This window comes from Rhinoderma darwinii, chromosome 5 (assembly GCF_050947455.1).
Source record: "Rhinoderma darwinii isolate aRhiDar2 chromosome 5, aRhiDar2.hap1, whole genome shotgun sequence".
Taxonomy (NCBI): domain Eukaryota; kingdom Metazoa; phylum Chordata; class Amphibia; order Anura; family Rhinodermatidae; genus Rhinoderma; species Rhinoderma darwinii.
In genome coordinates, this window is record NC_134691.1 from 154,509,002 (window position 1) to 154,532,439 (window position 23,438).

Genomic DNA, 23,438 nt, shown 5'->3' on the forward strand with positions numbered 1-23,438 from the left:
AACTTTAGGTGTTCTCTATAATACAGTGAGACCTCTCCAAAAGATCGGTTCTTTTAGAAGATCACCCCCTTATCCAGACTGGATTTCTTGTGACGGATTTTCAGTTCCACCATATACTATGCATACAGACCATCCTTTTTGAGAAGACTACCCCCTAGAAGACCACTTTTCAATGCAATTTTGTTTGGTCATTTCACAGAGGTCTCACTTGTATCTAATATTAGATCATACTTTAATAATGCTTCAGAATTAGAAATAAAATATTGATTCATATATGCCAAAAACAGACATTTTTTTTATTTTTTAAAAAAGGTAGATTTTTTCTCTTTCCATATGTAGTCCTGCTTTTCTTAGTAAGGTTGGGTGGAGAGACACCAAGCGAATCTATAATTTAGAGATTTACTTGCTGCTGTGAAGTAACATGCTGTACAGTGGCACACCTACACCTAGGGCATTATGGCAGATTTCCAGGAAGAGCAGCCATTTTACAAACACAGTCACATAGGACTTCAAGATTTTGCAATCATGCCGAGACAAAACAGCTAGGTCCTCTGAATCACATGTTCTGGCATATTGCCCAGAAACATCACGGGCAATAGTTATGGTCACTCAAGCGAGATGATCACAGTCATTCTAGACAGTAGTTATAAGGCACTTAAGATATAAGTTTAGTAAAGCATTTTTTTGTAGAATAAACTCTGTAAGTTCCCTTTGTTCACAGCACAAGCTGAAAAATCTTGCATCGTCCGAATATTTAAATCTCTGCATGATATTTTGGATACTTATGACCAAATCTCCACTTACCCTTTGCTGCCGAATTTGATTTAATGTTTCTGTAGTGATCCGCTTAGTGGAATCATCCCATCCAGAGCCACTCTGAGAAGAAAATCCACCACCCTTAGAACCTTTGCGCATACGTGGAGCATGAATGGCTTTGTCAAGGGCACGTAATTGGTCATGAAGCTGAAGCAATCTACGAAATACAACATTTTATTTTTATGGCAAATCATAGCACAACAGATATAAATCCCATTACGTTTGGTTATGTCATTTTCCATGAGCATTGAAGCATGTTTAGATTTCCCATTTGTTACACAAAATATCAAGTCTACTAGCTTTAGCATGGTCGTACTTCCTATGGTAGGATTCGTATGGCTGTCCCATCATTCTCATCTCCTTGATTAGGGCTTCAACCATTTCCATTTCCTCTTGGGCTCCCCCAAGACATTCTTCCAGTTCTCTATTACGAACAAGCTGACTTCCATCTCCATATTTCAGTTCCTGAAAATAAAATGGTCTGCATTATTCACAATGCCATGATTAAAGTGAATGCAAAAAGTTCAAAAAAAAATCATAAAGATTAGAATTGTCGTTCTGCAGAGAGCGTGCAAGTTCTGATGATCTTCAAGACTGATCTTGCGAGAGAGAGATCACACAGCACAAGCCGCTCTCTCACTGTTAGTAGTGGATTGGACATTGTCAGAGCGATAAGTATCACACCCCCTGCCACTTAGAAATAAAGAAATGCACCATTGACCGTTCAGGGGGTGATTTACATATCGGACGCCAAATATAACGGCACCGATATCTAAATAACGGAGGCAAGTGAGACAAGTTTTGTGCAGCCCTGCCTATTACATTCTGCACATGTATGGACAGGTGAAAGGTTCTCTTTAAAGGCTATGTAAACTTTTCGAAAGGCAAAAAATATTTTTTTAATAAAAAGGGGTATCCGTGAGTTTTGTGTTATTTTATAAATACTTTTTATTACTAATTATTTTTAACTTTTTTAGATACAGCTGCTCTGTATTCTTTATACAGAGCAGCTGTATCCCACTGACCTGACTGTTCCAGTGTCGGCGAGTCCTGCGTGTCTGTGACACACAGGATCCACCTGTAATCTATTACATCTAATTTCATAACTTAAATGTGATAGTTTAGAGATGGATCCTGGTCACTAAAGCCGGCAGGTCCACGGGACTGACTGATTCAGTGAAAAGCGCTAGATACAGCTGCCCTGTATAGAGATAGAGCAGTTGTATCTAAAAAAAAAAAGTAAAGAATTTTTAATAAAAAAGTATTTACAAAGTTACACAAAACACACTGATACACCTTTTTATCTTTCTCCCCACAACCTTCTCTCTCTTCTCCCCAGCCCTGCTACTTTAACACATAGCTCCTAGCTAAACTCCAAGTCCCGCCACCTAGATATGCCCTCAGGCCTTGTCGGTATCGCAGTGTGTCAACAGACTCCAGTTCTTATTTCTGCAAGACCTGCTCAACTAGTATAATTATATATTACATACAGATAATTTCAGAAAGCAGATTTTTAGATTCTCAGGCTGGTTTTAAAACATTATATCTCAATCACTTTTATAAAACATAAAAGGCAACATTTGTGGCCATCTCCCCAAATCACGGGAGACTGGAGCAGACTTTAGCTGCTAAGGAAGAATACAGCAGGGCTGGGGCTTACACTTGTGTTGCCCCATCAGTAATGTATACAGGCAGATACATCGGGAGAAACATATTCCTGTCCGAAAATTCTACAGACGCCAGGCCTGTGGCCATCAGCGGCTACATTTTCAGGAGGGGATGTCATGATGAGACAACCCCTGTAAGGGAGAATCAATTTAAAACAAGAAACTAGTGGCGTTTGGTCAGGCAATGCAGAGAATAAAAATGTAGAGGTACTATACATTAAATGCACTTCGTTAAAAGCACCCCTAAAAGTGAGAACAAGTGTGCCACATAACTGAATTAGTGCTCACAGACTTTAGGAGCCTCCGTTACAGATTCCTTCATTTATTACTGGACAAAATAGCGCAGCATGTAATGCCATTTTGTCTGGTGAAATGGCGGAAACCAAGACAGACATCTTAAGGAACCCATTATATTCAATGAGTTCTGTCGGCACCATTGTTTTTCGTCATGTGCTGTATGTGGTGCTTCCATTATGGTTGTTGTTCCGCTCCTATGGGGGAGCAGAACAATGGAAAAAAGCGCCGCAAGTGTTAACATAGCCTAAATTATAAATGAGATGAACATGCAATACAAATGATGCATTAGTCTTTACTTGACACAATTTCATTCTACATTTATCTGTGGCCACATAGTTATATAATGATCTTTAACATGAAATGTATGGTCACTCATATACCACAATTCTTCGAAAACGTTAATCTGCATTAAGAGGGTAAATTATTCCTTCCTGCCTTTGTAATAAGGGAACATGTGGTAAGGCCCTTTTACACTGGGCAATTATCGGACAGACAAGCGTTCACAGAACGCTCGTTTCCGATAATTGCCCTGTGTAAACAGAGCAGCAATGAGCAGGTGAACGAGCAAATGCTCGTTCATCAGCTGATCATATCATTTTCAAAGTGAAAATTATTATTATCGTTGTCGGCAGCACATCTCCCTGTCAACAGGAAGATGTGCTGCCAACATGATACTAACGCATGGGGAAGAGCGATCGGTATAAAACGAGCGCTCATCCCCATAGTGAAAGGAGTAAACCAGTGCCGCTCTGTCTCGTTAAAGCGGCCAAAATGTGCCAGGGTAAAAGTACCTTAAGGCTGGGTTCACACGAGCGGGTTACGTCCGTAAAGGACGGAACGTATTTCGGCCGCAAGTCCCGGACCGAACACACTGAAGGGAGCCGGGCTCCTAGCATCATAGTGATGTACGACGCTAGGAGTCCCTGCCTCGCTGCAGGACAACTGTCCCATACTGTAATCATGTCTTCAGTACAGGACAGTAGTTCCACAGAGAGGCAGTGACTCTCATATATTATATATATATATATATATATATATATATATATATATATATAAAAAAGGGATGGAGCCTCCTTTATAGGTCTGCGGTTTCAAAGCTAAGATTATAAAGCTGTACAGAAACAAAGGCTCCTCATCTGTATCTGGCACATGCATGGTCAAATTGTTTGTGTTATATTATATCATTTATATTTAATAAGTAACAAGACACAATAAAAATACTGGATACATATAGTCGTCGTGTAATTGTAGCAATACGCACCGGGGCTGCAATCAGTTCAGCACGGATCAAGCTATCAGAAATGTGCTGAAGGATGTCTTGGACGGTGTTCGGACGGCGTGACATTGTCCCAGTTTGCCTGGAAAAAATAGAACATACAAATACAATTAAATTAGTTACTGTTACTTTAATATTAATTTTCTGAATACGGTCAATGTTATTAAAGACCAAACGTATGAAACAGGAGAACTTGAAAAAGAATTTATTCTAGTATTACTGGTTTTCAATAATGGTCATCTATATCAACATGCCTGGCAATATAATCCAATATGATCCTATTTAATGTCTCCTGTCCACACATGCTGCCGGCCTACTACCGATATAAAATGCAACAGTGCAGGGGATTATATGTGGCTTTCTCTAAATAAGGCTAAAACAACTCCTCTTTACGCTAATTTATTAACGTACATGGCCTTAAAATGCAGTCTTTTGTATAAACAGGATACCGGAGTGGACAGATTCCATCAATCGCATCCATACAGAGCTGCAGTGGAGATGTGCAAGAAAGGAAGGTCTCCATGCAGCAACTTTTCTGAGAACAATAGTTGCACACTTGCATTAAAAAATAATCATAATAATTGATGAACTGTCCAACATGTTTGATAATCTGGCAACTATCAGGCCCTATTAATACTGCACTAAAGAAAAATTCTACATTTAGGCCCCATGCACACGACCGTGCCTGTAACTACAGTCCGTGATTACGGCCGCGGACGGTCATCCGCATTTGCGGTCTATGCTCCCATCATAAAGCATGACATGTCCTATTTTTTATGGAAGGTTTCTACGACACGGACACATTCCTGTAAATATATGGGAAGGTGGCAGTCGCCATAGAAATGAATGGGTAGGTAATTACGGATGAAATCTATGGTCGTGTGCTAAACCTTTTAATCCTTAGGCTGGAGTAACACATTCCGTATTTGTTGCAGATTTCTGAGCCAAAGCCAGAAGAGGATCCAGGAGGATGTAGAAGTAGAAGTTATTCCTTTACATTTCCCATTCCTTTTGAAACCATTTCTGGCTTTGGCACAAAAATCTGATCCAAAATCTGCAACAAATACGCGATGTGTGAATCCAGCCTTACATTCCATGATATACGTTACAAATAAGACTCATTGACTGGGCCATGTAAAGTTCATGTGGTATCCAGTCATAAAGGCATGCCACATATATTATGCAGCACAAGTACCTCATACTTTACACAATATCCTATAATATTTTGTCACTATTTAAAAAGAGGTCCTGTCACATCCACCCCCCCATGTAAAAAAATATTACCTTAAAAATCTTAGTCTTTCCTTTGTACTTTTGCTTCTTTTAAGATCCACTCCTGGCTTTGGCAATAAAAAATAAAAAAAAAATGTACACAAAAACAGCATATGTGATTAATTAGCCTTAGGGCTTAAATCACACATGCGGTACTGATGCAGTTTTTTGGATCAGTTTTTTTTTTAGCACGAGCCAAAAGAAGATCCAAAAATAAGAAAAAAACATAATAATAAAAAAACAAGAATAAAAAACTGGTGCACCTCCTTTCTTTTGTGTTTACTTCTGTGTTTGAGCCAAAAACTGCGTGTGTTATCCTGGCCTTAAGGTAGTGGCAGATTTTTACATGCAAAGAACATGACAGGTCCTCTTTAAGTACCGAGTTGTATGCAATAAAGTAATAGTTTTTCGTTTCCTAAACATCGTTTAATCTGTTGCCAAATACATGAGGATCTTCTGTTAACTGCAGTTGTAGTCCAAAAGTGGGAAGAATTTTCTTTGGATGTTTGGAAATAGTTTCTCTGCCTAAGGTCTATTCTAAAGAATATACAGTATCATAAATTACTTCCATAGTTATTATATAATATAGCGATTTCAAAATAGTACTTTTATCCAGGGGATTGTCTTGAGAATACCTAGGAGGGATGGAAACTCAAATTTCTTGTGGTTGTCTTGCAGACCAAAAAATAAACAGTCAAAATATGGACTCCCTACTACACAACGTAAGCGCCGCGGATTTTCCGCATCGGCTTTCATTGCGGAAAATCCTCAGCGTATTACAGTAGCAGCAATCTCATCCGCACACTGCAGAAAACATCTGCCAAGAAATCGTCCATAAATTGGCCTGCGGTGCGTTTTTTAATCCACAGCATGTCAATTTATGCGGAGGAATCGCTGCTTTTCAGTTACAGGTTTTCCCCTATTGAATTCAATGGGGGATGTAAAACCTGCAACAAATAGGCAAACGTGCGATTTTTGCAGCGGAAAACCTTCGATTCTGCTGCAGAAAATCACAAATCGGGGAAAAAAAACCAAAAAACCCTTTATTTGTTCAAAAAAAAAAAAAAAAAGGTTCACACTTACCCCCGGGCATTGTCATAGCAACGAGGTCCTCTGTTCTGAGTGCAGCCCCGCCTCCTGGAATGACGTTTCATCCTATGTGACTGCTATAGCCAATCAAAAGGTTGCAGTGGTCACATGGACTGCAGCTTCAGAGCAGGGGGATGCATCGCTATGACAACAGAGTATTAAGCAAGTATTGACTTTTTTTCTAGCGGTATTTCCACAGCGGAAATTCCGCCTGAAAAACTGCAGCAGAATTTGGTGCGGTCTTACAGACAGCATTCCCTGCGGCTTCCTGGACAGATACGCTGTGTACTTTTCCGCAGCGTACACATCCTGTGTGCACTTACCTTTAAACACAGAACATTCAAATCTACACTATGTTGACAGACAAAGATGGCACTTTTTTTCTAAAAACTCTACAATCGGCAGCAGTATGAACGCTGCTAATGATATCCAACAATAAAATGCTTCAGTGCCATCTATCTCAGGCGTCTGAAATATCTTGCCGAGAGCTTGTTCTTTAATTTCTTTGCCAGGACAAGCCAAAGCTCGTCCGGTATGGGTGGGTATGGGTGATTTCATATGTGTAGTGTCTCAGCTTGCATGCAATATTTTTCTTTCAACAGAAGAGTAATTATGCTGACTCACTGAAAAAGGTGTGCGAAATATGTACACATGCATTAAAAAACAAGTCCACCTGTTATTACACAACTAAACTGCAGCAGACTAGTCTATGAAGAAAATGTAAAGAGAAATGGCCATACACAGACAGCAGTAGGCCGACAAAATTTCATTAAGTTGACATCTCCATACACATCTCAGATCATTTTGGCTGTTATAGTTGTACAATGTACCCATACATGTCCGTTGAGTGAAGATGATAACTGGCTGATGTATGGCCAGAAGTGATGTACCCTGCCTACACTCCTCCTATGTGGATTGGCATTTGCAGAACGATTGTTCGAAGTTGCCCGAGTGACCTAAACACAAACGTCTTCCAGTACTCAAACTAAAATTTTCAACAAAATCAACCTGAAGATTATGGTCCACCATCGACTGGTTATTACGTCTGTTCAGTTAAATTTATAACCGACGATCGTTCGTCATGGTCAATTTGACCACATCCATCAGCTTTCATCTAAAGTGTATGTCCACCTTTAGGCCTCATGCACACGAACGCGCTTTTGCGGCCGCAATTCCCCCGAAAATCCACGGGAGAATTGCGGCCCCATTCATTCCTATGGGGCCATGCACACGGTTGTGGTTTTCACGGTCCGTGCATGGCCCAGGAGCCCGCATCGCAAAAAGAACGGGCAAGCCTTATTACGGCCGTGTTCTGTGGTCCGGGCTCATTGAAAATAATGGCCACGGCCATGTGCACGGCCAGCGATTTGCGGGCTGCTCGCTGCTGTCACTCCGTGGCCGGCCGACCCGAAAATCACGGCCGTGCACATGGCTACGGTCGAGTGCATGAGGCCTTACTGTTACAGCAAACAACCAAAAGAAAAAGGAGCGGTACATGACGAAGAGTTTTTACACCAGGCCATTTTGGTCATAACAACGAGCAGCTAGTTGATCGGCACTCGTTTGCTCCTTTCACAAGGAGCTATGGATGGGGACGAGCGCTTGTTACTACGATCGCTCTTCCCATACATTTCTATCATGTCGGCAGCACGTCTCCCTGTTTACACAGGGGGATGTGCTGTGGAGAACGATAACATTTTAGGCTGCAGAGACGATACGATCAGCCGAGGAACAAGCTGATCGTATTGATTGGTTGATCATCGCCCTGTTTACACAGGGCCGTGTTTCTGTGAACGCTCGTTTACCCGATCATTGGCCCGTATAAAAGGGCCCTAAGTCAGCAGGTGGCAGGAGCAAGGCCTTTATCAGCAAAATTCATTGTAATCTGTGCGAGAACCATATTTATTGCTTTCCTGTCTGATTATAGCGGTCTAAAGTCATTAGGTTTAAGGCAGACACGTATTTCAAGAAGAATTCACCAAAACAAACACTTCCATGCTCCATACCAAACAATCGTGCCTGCCATTATGGTCACTTGTGGGAGCTAGTGGATCCACATATACGAATTCTATTGACCTGAATAGGCGCTATATACAAATGCACACAGAACTCACCCCCTAATGGAAGAAGTGAGACAGAGCTTTTTACAGTTACAGTGGAACACAGTGTGGGGGGATACAAAGTCCGTACTCTGTAACAAAGAGGACATGACATTGAATGTTAAGTATATTGAGAAAACTCTTATAGTCATCTATATACTGCTGCTTTTATTCAAGTTATATAAAATGGGCGGTACACTTTAACTGTCAGCATTACCTCAGCATAAGTTGCAAAGCACATATACTTGAGCCTAAGGGCAGCGTTACCCATCTACTACTTACTGAAAACAAACATGCCTACCGTTGGGGGGGGGGGGGGGGGGGGGTCATTAGTAAAACGTCAGTGGTCTTCTTTCAAAAATTAAGTTAGTTGACCCAATACACTTTTTGCAAGGGTTGAAAAGTAGAACGTAGTTATTTTCTTTAAGACCAAAAATATTTGTATCGCTGGATAGCCCTTTTTCACCGGCCGGTAATCGGCCGGTGCAGTGAGCACCGATCAACAAGACATCATTGATCGGCGCTCGTTTGCTCCTGTCACACGGAGCTATGGATGGGGACGAGCGGTCGTTAGGGTATGTGCACACACACTAATTACGTCCGTAATTGACGGACGTATTTCGGCCGCAAGTCCCGGACCGAACACAGTGCAGGGAGCCGGCCTCCTAGCATCATAGTTATGTACGAAGCTAGGAGTCCCTGCCTCTCCGTGGAACTCCTGTCCCGTACTGAAAACATGATTACAGTACGGGACAGTTGTCCTGCAGAGAGGCAGGGACTCCTAGCATCGTATATAACTATGATGCTAGGAGCCCGGCTCCCTGCACTGTGTTCGGTCCACTACTTGCGGCCGAAATACGTCCGTCAATTACGGACGTAAATAGTGTGTGTGCACATACCCTTACTCTGATCGCTCGTCCCCATAAGTTATGTTGGAAGCGCATCTCCCTGTTTACACAGGGAGATGTGCCGCTGACAACTATAATATTTCTCTTTTAAAAAAAAACTGTTAAGACGAGCAGATGATTGAACGTTTGCTCGTTAATCTGCTGATCGCGTTTTTTTTCTACTGAGTGTTCATACACACTTTGCTGCTAAGTATCAGATCTTTACTCAGTGTGAATGCACACTTTGCTATCTAGTCCAGGTAGGGACAGAATTTATATGTTTTAACTGGATATTTGGAGTAGCTCTCTAATAATTTAAACCAATACATTGGCACCCTTATCTAGTCTTACCTATCTGGTTAGCCTGGTATCTATAGAAATTATTGGCTTGAGTAGCCCATTTTAAAGATTTAATAAAAATTTAAATATTTTTTAAGCGTTCTTGTCCAGGCGATACCTTCTATTTTGAGTTACGTAAAAGCAAAAATTTCAAAAACTATATACCTTTATCTACCTGTTTACGCAGGGAAATTATTGGCAATGAGCGTTATATGAACTCTCGTCTGCCCGATTATCGCCCAGTGTAAAACCCTCTTTAGTTTACGGTTTTCATAGAAGCTTAAACCCAGGGTTTACAATTAATGTGGAGCAAAAGACCAGTGATAATAACTCCATCTAACCATCCTATCAATCTACATATATGAGTATGAAGATACTCAGACAATACTACAATACAACCCTCACTTTATTATAATATAGCCCAGCCTATATTCTAGAACAGGTGTTACCGAAGACTAAAATACGAACCATAGAAATTAATATCACCATAATTTATTGACGCTGGGTCAAAATACTAGGGCAGATTTATTAGAATTGATGCAAAAAAAAAAAAAAAAGATAAAGTGGTTTAGTTGCCACAAGCAATCAGTTTGATAATTACCGTACATTTTTAACCTGCATTAGGAAAATTACAGCTGTGATCTGATTGGTCTCTGGGCAACTCCAATGTGGTTTTTGAGTAATAGCTTTTAGTACTTTCCCTATTTATCTCAAACTTTTGAAGTGCGTCTCCAAGTTCCACCAACAATGTAAAAAAAGACCCTAAAAATAGCATGTATGTGCAGTAATAGGAATGGAATACAATAACCGCTTGTAAAGAATATTAAAGAATGCTAAAGTATTTTTTCCATGCAGGGAATTCAATAATTAAGCTAGCCAGTACTGCCTGAGGGAACCCCACATATAAATTATTGTCATACCACAGTTCGTCTCTGCATACTAAAGTGTCATACTATAGCGGACTCTTCAACAAGGTTTACAGTATCCCAGCCAAAGAACAAAGTTCATATCCATCACTGATGGTTTTGACCAGAGCCAAAAACTTTGCTTGGACCAAAATATCACGAATTAATGTGCAATAGCCTTCCTACACATAGTTACAATATCATATAACAGAGAATTGAGTTGACTAAAGGCTCTTTTACACTGGCCGATAAGCGGACTGTGCAGCGAGCGCAGATCAACGAGACGTTGTTGTTCGGCACTCGTTTGCTCCTGTCACACGGAGCTATGGATGGGGACAAGCGGTCGTTACTCCGATTGCTCATCCCTGTACATTATCAGGTTGGCAGCGCGTCTCCCTGTTTACACAGGGAGATGTGCGGCCGACAACAATATTTAACTTTTTTTAAACGATACGACCAGCAGATGATCGAGCGTTTGCTGGTTCAACTGCTGATCGTTCCCCTGTGAACACTGGGCACTTATCGGCAAGGAGTGTTCTGTAAATGCTCATCTGCCTGATAATCGTCCAGTGTAAAACCCCCTTTATTCTTAAAGCCCGGGCACGACAGGTACCTTTAAAGCTTAGACAAAAAAATACATTACTGTTGAAGGACTTTAATTCGATCATCTCCAGGCAAAAATATTTCTATTTTGTGTAATATAAAGCTGTGAACACAAAAGTCATGTTATTTTACATACAAGGCTAAAAAAGTTAATAATAAAGTATATTTAGTCTGCATTGTGTGAAAGGCAAAACAAGACCCAGAGGTGATGTTAATAACAGATTTGTGATTACCGTATGCCAAGACACATTAGGTGGAAGGTAAATTTGCGTGCAATGCCCAGATCATTGTATCACAAAAAAATAAAAATTCTATGGAAATTTATTTAAAGCATATCTCTAGGCAAATAAAACAAATAAATTGTGATCCAGTTTCTCTAAAAAAAAAATTGTGACAGCTACTCTGGTCAGCCCTATTAGCCCTCATGGGGATATTGTTTCCTCACCTGTCACCCGGTCACCGTCTGCCAGTACTCTCTGGCAGTCAATCACAGTGAGGCCTCATTTACACGAGCGTAATATACGCGCGTGCGACGCGCGTGCTTTTCACGCGTGTCGTACGCACCTATATTAGTCTATGGGGCAGTGTAGACGATGCGTGAATTTTGCGCAGCGCGAGTGCGTTGCGTAAAACTCACGACATGTTCTATAATCGTGCGTTTTTCGCGCATCACGCACCCATTGAAGTCAATGGGTGCGTGAAAACGACGCATGCCGCACGGAAGCACTTCCGTGCGAACTGCGTGATTCGCGCAAGAGCTGTCAAAAGGATGAATGTAAACAGAAAAGCACCACGTGCTTTTCTGTTTACAAACATCCAAACGGAGTGTCAAATTAGAGATGAGCGCATCGAACTTCACCGGGTTCGGCCGAACTCGTTTTGACCGAACCCGGCAAAAAATGTTCGGGTACGCGACGGCAGGAGACAGTCACTGTCCACGGTGCTGAAAGAGTTACACTGGTTCAGCACCATGGACAGTGACTTCCGATCACAATATACATATACGTGTAAAAAAAACAAGAGGTTCTGACTTACCGATAACTCCCGGCTTCTTCCTCCAGTCCGACCTCCCGGGATGACAATTCAGTCCAAGTGACAGCTGCAGCCAATCACAGGCCAATCACAGGCTGCAGCGGTCTCATGGACTGCCGCGTCATCCTGGGAGGTGGGGCCGGATGACAAGAGAGGGACGCGTCACCAAGGCAACGGCCGGGAGACCGGACTGGAGGAAGCAGGAAGTTCATGGTAAGTATGAACGTCTTTTTTTGATTCACAGGTTGGTGTATATTGTGTTCGGCATTCACTGTCGAGGGTGCTGAAAGAGTTACTGCCGATCAGTTAGCTCTTTCAGCACCTTGGACAGTGACGGGCGTCGACTAGCCTCATCTCTATGATGGCGGCTGCGCGAAAATCACGCAGCCGCGCATCATACACGGATGACACACGGAGCTGTCAAATGCCTTTTGCGCGCGCAAAACGCAGCGTTTTTTGCGCGCGAAAAACGCACACACTCGTGTAAATCAGGCCTGAGAGAACTTTCCATTCTCATTCTTTTCACTACTTATTTGTCCATCAAGGGCGTGTCACACAGGCCATAGCAGTAACCCTAATTTATAGCCTGTAGGGTTGCAGTCTCTATGCTGGCAACCTTAATTCAATGTCGATATCAGAGGAGGGGGAAGTATCTAGCTTCTTTTCCATTTCAAGTTGCAGTAAAAAAAAATCAATATATCTGGGATCCTTGGGTGAAAAAAAAAGAACTATGCCTTGAATAGTTTTTTTTTTTGTATCTGGAATTATTCTTTTACAATTACAAAACGGCTTGTTTAAAAAAAAAAAAAAAAAAAATATCTTTCTGCAACAGGTAACATGAGCCATGTGGAAAAAAACAAACTATGGAGTTGTAATGCAAGTATTGAAATAGTTAACCTTTAAACATTCTCTTGAAACAAATATGCAAACAAGGTACACCGGCTCAGAAGCGATTAGTAAGCTAAAGCGTCTCCCTCTTAACTAGGCTTTAAAGAAGAAAACCTATATATTTTGGTTAAAGGGTTATCCCCATCATAGACATTTATGGTGGTACCCACCCATGCCTATCTCCATAATAAGTGTCCCCTGCTCCTTGTCCTGCCTGGGGCGGAGGGGGAACGGCCACTGCATCCAGGCAAGGAATGAATTGAGAGGTGACCGCACACGTGTGCTACGGTTCTTTCCATTTTATTTCTATGAGCGTTACAGAAACAGCCAAGCCTGGAGATAGGTGTGGGTTCCAGAGGTGGGACCGGCACCTATCAGGCACTTCTGGCATATCCTATGGATGGTAAATCCTATCAGATTTCTGGTGTTTTTGAAAGAAATAATAGCATAGACTACAGAGCTATTCTTAGCATTGCAATAACAAAAAAATATATGGAAACCTGATGGAAACTTTATGAACATTATAATCCACTGGGTTACGTAAGGATTCATCGGGATCGGTTTGAAAATTGATCTATCATAGCACCTTTAAGAACAGAAGCCATGACCGTAACGTAAAAGGAGCCTGATCCGTTAAAGTTTCAGAGCTGCCATTTTTTGCATGTTATTCTCATATATTACAGTTGTCAGGGACTGGTTTACTTTGCCACATAAATACGTCAAATTAATAAAGCGCATGCAAAACATTTTACATGAAAACAAAAAAAATTGTTGACAGTCGTCAGATCAGGCGTACATTGTAAATAAGACTGTTTTTTATTTCAAGCTTTTTTTAGAGTATGATCCAGTTTATAGAACCAAATTCTCACCCATACATGTGCTAATTTTGCCAACATCCGGTAAATCTGCACTGTTTATGACAGAGTACTGTTGGCAAAATGTCCCTTTTTATATATATTTTCCTATATAGGCTGCAATAACACACACACTTCTCTAATCTCGGACAACCTCTTTAAGGCTGGGTTCACACAGAGTTTTTTGGTGCGGAAATCGCTCCACAAAACCCGCAAAAAAACGGCCGAAAATGCCTCCCATTGATTTCAATGGGAGGCTGGGGCGGTTTTCTCCCGCGAGCGGTAAAACCGGCTCGCAGGAGAAAGTAGGGACATGCCCTTTCTTCGGGTGTTTATGCCTCTGAGCTACCATTGACATCAATGGGAGGCAGAGAAAGCGTATTTCGCAGCGTTTTATGCCTGCGGCGTTCAATGGCCGTGGGCAAAAAACGCAGCGAAAATCGGCCTGCAGGTAGAGGAAAATCTGCCTCAAACTGCCAAACGGAATTTTGAGACAGATTTTCCGCCTGCAAAAATCTCAGTGTGAACCCAGCCAAAAGTGATAAATAATCATTACCCCTTTAATGATGGAGAACTTTGCAGTAAAAAAAAAAAAAAAATCTAAATATATAAAAAGGGCCAAACAAAACTATTCAAAGCACCCTAAAGATTTTTCTATGAATGGCAAAATGACATAACTGTCATCTATGTTTCCTCAGTGAAATAATTGCAACACACAATAATAATAGTAAGCCGTATAATCCTGGGTCACTCCTTAATAAACCCCTTATTTTAGGAGCTCTATAAATTTGGATGAGTAATAAAATAAAGGTGTGGTTATAGACAATAATTAAAGTGAAGACTCAAGAGTTGTGTATGAATGTCCAGCCCATGTACTGCACGGTCAAACCTATATGCTACACAAGGAGTGTCTATAGGGTATGTTCACACACAAACTCAAAAACGGAAAACAGCTCCTGATTTTCAGACTTTTTTTAAGCCACTCGCTTTTTTCACGGCCGTTTTTGGAGCGGTTTTTCTATTGTCAATGAAAAACGGCTAAAAAAAAGAAAATAAAAATGGCTCAAGAAGTGACATGCACTTCTTTTTACGAGGCCTTTTTTTCGTGGCCGCTTTTAAAAACAGCTGCGGGAACACCATTTTACCCCATTGAAATCAATGGGCAGATGTTTGGAGGCGTTCAGCCCCCTGCATTTTTAGCAGTTTTTCGGGGAGTTTTTTCATTTTCAGGAGACTGTTTACCAAATATTTTACTGAAAATGTCATATCATTAATTACCGATTCTGAAAGCAGCCTTTCTCCAAAAAAAAGTGGAAGAAGATAAAGCCCAAAGTTAAGAACGTTGAGCGGAGACGGAGAATAGACCGAGATTGTACACATATGGATGATTGACACATAATGAAAAGGGAATTAATAATTATGAATATTTCAGATTATAGGATGCTAAACTGAAAAGGGTATCAGCAACTTCTATATTCTATAGTACAACCCCAAGTTTACTTTTTAATGGTCTTTTTTTTTTTTTTTTTTAATTATACAACTACTACTAATCCGAGTCAGGCTGGACAACGAGGGTACCAGAGGATTATCTAGTGGGCCCAAGGTTTGACACAATACTGGGCCCCGGAGGTCTAGCAGAAAACAACCCTTTTTTGGAATGGACGTTGGATCCAATGACTTGCCGCTAGGGTTTGTTTCTGGTTTCATTCACAAATAACCTTGTTTGTGCAATGAACAAATTTTACAATGTCATTAAAAGTAGATCTGCACTTGTTCTGTATAGACGAAGGGTGGGCCCAAGGAATCCTAGTCGGACACTGCTACTTATGATAATATATTTGAAAAAAACTTTCCTTAATAGAGTAATACTGGACTGTAAATTTAATATACTCTGAGAAAGTGTCTGTTATCAAGAGCAGACAGAATTCAACTTTTATTTTCCAAGTATTTAAAAAATGAAACGTGAATTGTTTGCTATGGGCAAATGGATGCTCGCTCTCGGAGAATGAGATTTGTAATAAGTAAAAGGGAAATCTCAGTAAATGCCCTTTTACACTGGGCGATTATCGTGCAGACGAGCGTTCATATAACGATTAGCAGATGAACGAGCAAACGATCAATCATCGTCTGATCGTTATCGGCAGCACATTTCCCTGTGTAAACAGGGAGATGCGCTGCTGACACGATAATAATGGATTGGGACAAGTGATCGGAGTAACGACTGCTCATCCCCATCCATAGCTCCGTGTGAGGTCTCGTTGATCAGCGCCTGCTGCACCGGCCTATTGTCGGCCGGTGTAAAAGGCCCTTTATAGTCACATTTTTCTGCTTTCAGCCAAACTGGTAAATAGCAAATATCTTGTGGCAGGGATAGTAAAACAATAGCCCCAGACTTGATACTACCATCAAAATCTTACCTACAGTTAGTGATCATTCTGAACCAATATCACTTATTCCTTAAAGTTGCTCCAATTTGAAACTTAATTTCAAGTAACGCTAGTAGCGTTATGTAAGACATACGGACAATGAAATGGCTTTCATAATAACATGGTAGTGCAGCAGCTGCATAATACCAGTAAGGGTATGTTCACACGGCCTATTTACGGACGTAAATCGGGCGTTTTTGCCCCGAATTACGCCCGAAAATAGCGCCTCAATAGCGCTGACAAACATCTGCCCATTGAAAGCAATGGGCAGACGTTTGTCTGTTCACACGAGGCGTATATTTACGCGCCGCTGTCAAATGACGGCGCGTAAATAGACGCCCGCGTCAAAGAAGTGACCTGTCACTTCTTTGGCCGTATTTGGAGCCGTTATTCATTGACTCCAATGAATAGCAGCGCCAATTACGGCCGTAATTGACGCGGCGTTCAAGCGCCTGCACATGCCGTTACGGCTGAAATTACGGGGATGTTTTCAGGCTGAAACATCCCCGTAATTTCAGCCGTAACGGACGCCCTCGTGTGAACATACCCTAACACCAGCAGATTAAGCAAAATACATCTTCAGGAACTTGCATTATATTAAAAATTGATTTATGATTATTACATGGACTCAAATATAGGATTACACTTCAGAATCGTATATGCTGATAAGCCATCATATAGATATTTGCTCAATCTATGGTACGATGCCACAGTCCAGTTACTGTTATATAGGACTCCTTCCTAATATTAAAAGGGTTTTGCAGGATTAGGAAAACATATCCGCTTTCTTCCAAGAACAATGCCACACCTGTCCACAGGTTGTGTGAGGTATTGCAGCTCAGCCACATTCACTGAAATAAAGCGAAGCTGCAACACCACAACTCACGGGCAGGTGTGGCGCAGTTTTTGGAAGAAAGCAGATAGTTTTACTAGTCCTGTACATCGGTTTTCACTTCATTCTCACAGTGTGTTCGTCAGCACTATATGAATGCACGGGGTGAAGAGATTCCACACTTGCATGATGAATTCCTCATAGCGTTCAGTAATTTTAGACTTAGAAATAATCCTAGACAGCTAGAGTGCGCACAATTGCTAATAGAATTGCAGTTAAAGCGTAATTCATTGAATTCATAGACTGCTGCCATAGGGTGGTCATTTATTTACATACTGCTCAGCAGGTATCTAGATGCACTGCATGCAATGGCCTGCATAGGCGAGCGGCAAGTAAATAAACAATCACCCCTAGTCAAGATCAGCTCGTGGAATGCTTTTTACCAGGGAAAATATTGGCTAAACGGGTACACTATAATGTGCTCAGTTATTTTAATCTGGTAGGTAAATCTTACGTAACACAATGTCCTATCCTCCTGTCATTTAGTGAGAGCAGTGATGCCTAAAACAACAGCATCATGTATGGCATGGAAGCAAGAAGGCAATTAGATATTGGAAGGAGTCGGGTTTCTCCAAAATTCCCAGACAAAAAAATAAAAAATAAAAAAAGTCATCAACTCAGACACCCTCCAAAATTATATATAGTATGTACAAAATACATACAGGTTAACAAACATATGTTTTGGTGCCACCTTCCTCTTTCGGGCACCATGTACCAAACATGCAAATAGTGTATTTACTATGTGCCAGCAACCCAGTAACCAAATGTGACACCACAGAACCTCTAGAAGATCATGGATATCTGGCAGTGTCACCTGCCAGTTACAACTTCTGTTACAAATGAATAGTTCTATAATATCCAGGTTATTTCAAACAGCACAATAATAACATTATGCATTAGAGATTCTGAGCACTAATTATAATGGGTTATAATCGGTTTTATTCAGAGTTCTCCTTTAACGTATGCACCTGTTTTATTACTACACACAACCACAAACTATGTCTGGGAAGCTCAAAGTCCATGCTGTGTAGCAGCTTAAAAGCAAACATAACTATGTAACTAGAGAAGATCACGGAATATTTACAGTTCCATAGAAAAGACCAACAGTTCTGAACTGAACCTTAAAGAGGCTCTGTCACCAGATTTTGCAACCCCTATCTGCTATTGCAGCAGATAGGCGCTGCAATGTAGATTACAGTAACGTTTTTATTTTTAAAAAACAAGCATTTTTGGCCAAGTTATGACCATTTTTGTAGTTATGCAAATGAGGCTTGCAAAAGTCCAAGTGGGTGTGTTTAAAAGTAAAAGTCCAAGTGGGCGTGTATTATGTGCGTACATCGGGGCGTTTTTACTACTTTTACTAGCTGGGCGTTCTGAAGAGAAGTATCATCCACTTCTCTTCAGAACGCCCAGCTTCTGCCAGATCACGCTGTGACGTCACTCACAGGTCCTGCATCGTGTCGGATGAGCGAGGACACATCGGCACCAGAGGCTACAGATGATTCTGCAGCAGCATCGGCGTTTGCAAGTAAGTCGATGTAGCTACTTACCTGCAAACGCTGATGCTGCTGCAGAATCAACTGTAGCCTCTGGTGCCGATGTGTCCTCGCTCGTCCGACACGATGCAGGACCTGTGAGTGACGTCACAGCGTGATCTGGCAGAAGCTGGGCGTTCTGAAGAGAAGTGGATGATACTTCTCTTCAGAACGCCCAGCTAGTAAAAGTAGTAAAAACGCCCCGATGTACGCACATAATACACGCCCACTTGGACTTTTACTTTTAAACACACCCACTTGGACTTTTGCAAGCCTCATTTGCATAACTACAAAAATGGTCATAACTTGGCCAAAAATGCTCGTTTTTTAAAAATAAAAAAGTTACTGTAATCTACATTGCAGCGCCTATCTGCTGCAATAGCAGATAGGGGTTGCAAAATCTGGTGACAGAGCCTCTTTAACTCCAGAAGCAACTAGAAGAAGATCAGGTAGAGCAGTATGGAGCTCCTGGACCTAGGTGCCAATTATATACCTTGGCCCACCACCAAATTACCTATATCTTTACATGAACTGTAGAGGATCTATGGTTACTGTAAAACAGTAACCATAGTGAGGTAACTCTATTAGCGTAATATGTTATTACAACTTTGTGCTAATCCTTACGGTGCCATCTCTGTACCAGGGTGACCTATGGGCCCATCAGATATTGGGGCCCAGTTGCAACCCACATAGCTACAGCAGTTGAAAACCAGACTAGGTAATGGATTAAAACGAGTTAATGATTTACTGCTTAATAGGCACACACCTTCGAATAGAGTATTAGAAAAGACCTACAACTACCCACCCACCACCCAGCCAAATTCCACATAACTGCTGCACAATGCAGACAAAAAAAATAAATCTTCAGGGGTCTAAAGTCCATAATTAAAATAAAAAAATATGTTTCTCCATGAGTTCACAGAAGTTCCTTGCATGCTAAAATATTAGGAAATATAGCATCTCTATATGGCAGAAGGCTAACATGGAAGACACAGGGAATAAAAACGACTGCCCTACTACTCTCTTTTGGTCACTCCTGCTGGCATAGTTCATATATATGGGGAACTGCTGCTTCTAATCTGTTGCATATAGTATCTCCAAAATAGAAGTAACATTGATAATATATACATTGGAAAAAAAAAAAAAAAAGAAGTGTCAGGTCCCAATGTGAAAAATACTACAAGCAAGATAAGACCTGGCCCCTCCGATGATGTTGCCCGAGGCAAATGTACTATTTTCTTTTACTTGTCTAGTCCAAGCCTGAGTAGAGCAAGAATTGTTCCCGGTATAAAAGACTACACATTTAGAGGTATGGCGTGACATACCATCTGCCTGGATGTAAATGGGACCCGTTTTACAAATATGTACTCTTACATACCTATCCAATCCTTTTTTTTTGTAAGGACGAGGGACTCCAAACTGGGGGTGGGGGGGGCTTAATTCTGTCCTCATGGCAGTGGCGGATTAAGAAGACCATGGGCCCTGGGCTGTTACCCAAACTTGGGCCCCCCTTCTCCACCACCACCCTGCCGCGCCGTAACTATTGCTAACACTACCTAAACACTAGTACACAAAGTAGGCACATTATGCACAAAGTACACACAGTACGCACATTATGCAAAAAGTACGCACATTATGCACAAAGTACGCACAAAGTACACACAGTACACAAAGTAGGCACATTATGCACATTATGCACAAAGTACGCACAGTACACAAAGTACCACATTATGCACAAAGTACACAAAGTAGGCACATTATGCACAAAGTACGCACATTATGCACAAAGTACACAAAGTACGCACATTATGCACAAAGTACGCACATTATGCACAAAGTACACAAAGTACGCACATTATGCACAAAGTATGCACAGTACACAAAGTACCACATTATGCACAAAGTACGCACATTATGCACAAAGTACGCACATTATGCACAAAGTACACAAAGTACGCACATTATGCACAAAGTAGGCACATTATGCACAAAGTACGCACATTATGCACAAAGTACGCACATTATGCACAAAGTACGCACATTATGCACAAAGTATGCACAGTACACAAAGTACCACATTATGCACAAAGTACGCACATTATGCACAAAGTACACACATTATGCACAAAGTACACAAAGTACGCACATTATGCACAAAGTACCCACATTATGCACAAAGTACACAAAGTACGCACATTATGCACAAAGTAGGCACATTATGCACAAAGTACGCACATTATGCACAAAGTACCCACATTATGCACAAAGTACACAAAGTACGCACATTATGCACAAAGTAGGCACATTATGCACAAAGTACGCACATTATGCACAAAGTACGCACATTATGCACAAAGTATGCACATTATGCACAAAGTATGCACAGTACACAAAGTACCACATTATGCACAAAGTACGCACATTATGCACAAAGTAGGCACATTATGCACAAAGTACGCACATTATGCACAAAGTACGCACATTATGCACAAAGTAGGCACATTATGCACAAAGTATGCACAGTACACAAAGTACCACATTATGCACAAAGTACGCACATTATGCACAAAGTACGCACATTATGCACAAAGTACGCACAAAGTACGCACATTATGCACAAAGTACGCACAAAGTACGCACATTATGCACAAAGTACGCACAGTACAAAGTACGCACATTATGCACAAAGTACGCACAGTACACAAAGTACACACATTATGCACAAAGTACACAAAGTAGGCACATTATACACAAAGTATGCATAGTACACAAAGTACACACGAGTATGCACATTATACACTAAGTAGGCACATTATACACGAGTATGCACATTATACACAAAGTACACCTTGTAAACACATGAATATGGACATTAAACATACATGAATATGGACATTAAACATACATGAATATGGACATTAAACATACATGAATATGGACATTAAACATACATGAATATGGACATTAAACATACATGAATATGGACATTAAACACACATGAATATGGATATTAAACACACATGCACTTACCTTTTATGTCTTCACTGCAGCTCTTCTCCTGCTCACAGCACGACACAGAGCCCGCCGACAGTCTCCCCTCCCCCATGTCCCGACAGCTAGCAGCAGAGATGTTTAGAGCAGGGAAGGGGGGCTGGAGGGGGAGCTTCTAAAGCAGCACAGACCACGGCTGCTAAGTAGAAGCAAAGCTCCCCTCGCCTGACAGGTGCGGTCCTGGCACCGGGGCTCCCTCCGGTGCTAGCGACGCCACTGGGCATGAGGGGGTTCGGGCGGTCATAGGCTCCTTGGGCCCCCTGGCAGTCTTGGGCCCCGGGCGACCGCCCGAAACGCCCTAATGATAATCCGCCACTGCCTCATGGTATGCCAACAGAAGAATGTGCTTCTAAGGCTTCGTTCACATCTGCGCTAGGGTCCCGTTCCGACGTTCCGTCTGAGCTTTCTGTCCCTGACTGACACAAACGGAAACCAAAAGTTCGACTATGCTATCGATTCCATCAAAACGACGGAACCCTTGCACAACTAAGACAAACGGAAACTATTGGCACCGGATCAGTCACCAGTGAAATCAATGGTGATGGAAAGGGAAACCTTTGGTTTCCGTTTGTGTCAGTAAGGGTCCTTTTCCGACGGAAAGCTCAGACGAAACGTCGGAACGGGACCCTAGCGCAGATGTGAACGAAGCCTTACATCATCAGGTTAGAAATGACTTGTTTGTGTTGTAACAGCACAATCCGAGAGCACTTAGCATGGGAAACGCATTGCTACCATGTGAAACCACAAAATATCCCAAGCGTTGGTAACCTTCACTGGCAACACGTGTGAAGATATGTGGACGCCACTGTGTTGGTTGCTTTCCAGCTAAGAAAAAAACTTTTTTATTTTTAATTGTAGGAAAGATTTACATTGTTGACAGATGCAGATGGCGTAGTGTATGGGCATCCATCAGCAAGGTCCTTACCTGCCTAGTGTCATTGGCTGAGCTCATTCACATCCTGGAGTCATGTTCCATCTCGATATAGTCAGGATAGTATACTTTCTTTCATTCAGACTCTATGTAATGTCAACTAAGTATTCAATGTTCCACAGGACAGTCTCTCTATACCCACTTAGCACAGTCCATTAGGCTTTTAGGAAGTTACAGCAGCTTATATAGGATATCCCATTCCATCATTTTCAGTGTTTTGATGACAAGTACATGTATATAAAATCGGTTTCATTTTAACAAGGTCCATTGAGGTCAGGTATTTGGAGTTCACGCAAGGCTTGTCCGCACGTAACGGAATTGCTGCAGCAATTCCACAGAAACTAGCAGGATTTCCACTGCGGAAAAACTGCACCGTTTCCTGAGTTTTTCTAAATGTTAGGAGATAGTAACAGCTCCTCTGAAAAATGCAGCAATTCAGTTCACTATCCGCAGCAGGAATAGACATGCTGTGGTAGGAAAAATACGCACCACAGGGGAATTTCTGGTCGTAAATTTTACACAGTGTGGATGAGATTTGTTAAATCTCACCCACTTTGCTTTGCTGCTACTGTATTCTGC

At 41.5% G+C, this 23,438-nt stretch overlaps 1 protein-coding gene across 3 annotated transcripts in view; it reads right to left on the reverse strand.

Moving 5' to 3' along the window:
• The window catches only part of DSP (desmoplakin), a 56,714-nt gene that overhangs the window by 27,806 nt on the left and 5,470 nt on the right, over nt 1-23,438 (reverse strand). For 2 of the 3 annotated variants that reach the window (XM_075826664.1, XM_075826662.1), the window contains exons 2-4: nt 4,042-4,138; nt 1,133-1,281; nt 805-973 (exon numbers count right to left, since the gene is read on the reverse strand). In XM_075826664.1, the coding sequence (XP_075682779.1) occupies nt 805-973; nt 1,133-1,281; nt 4,042-4,138 (415 nt within the window). Of the gene's footprint in view, nt 1-804; nt 974-1,132; nt 1,282-4,041; nt 4,139-5,340; nt 5,650-23,438 lie in introns of those variants that run through there. The other variant, XM_075826663.1, reaches the window with a different exon arrangement.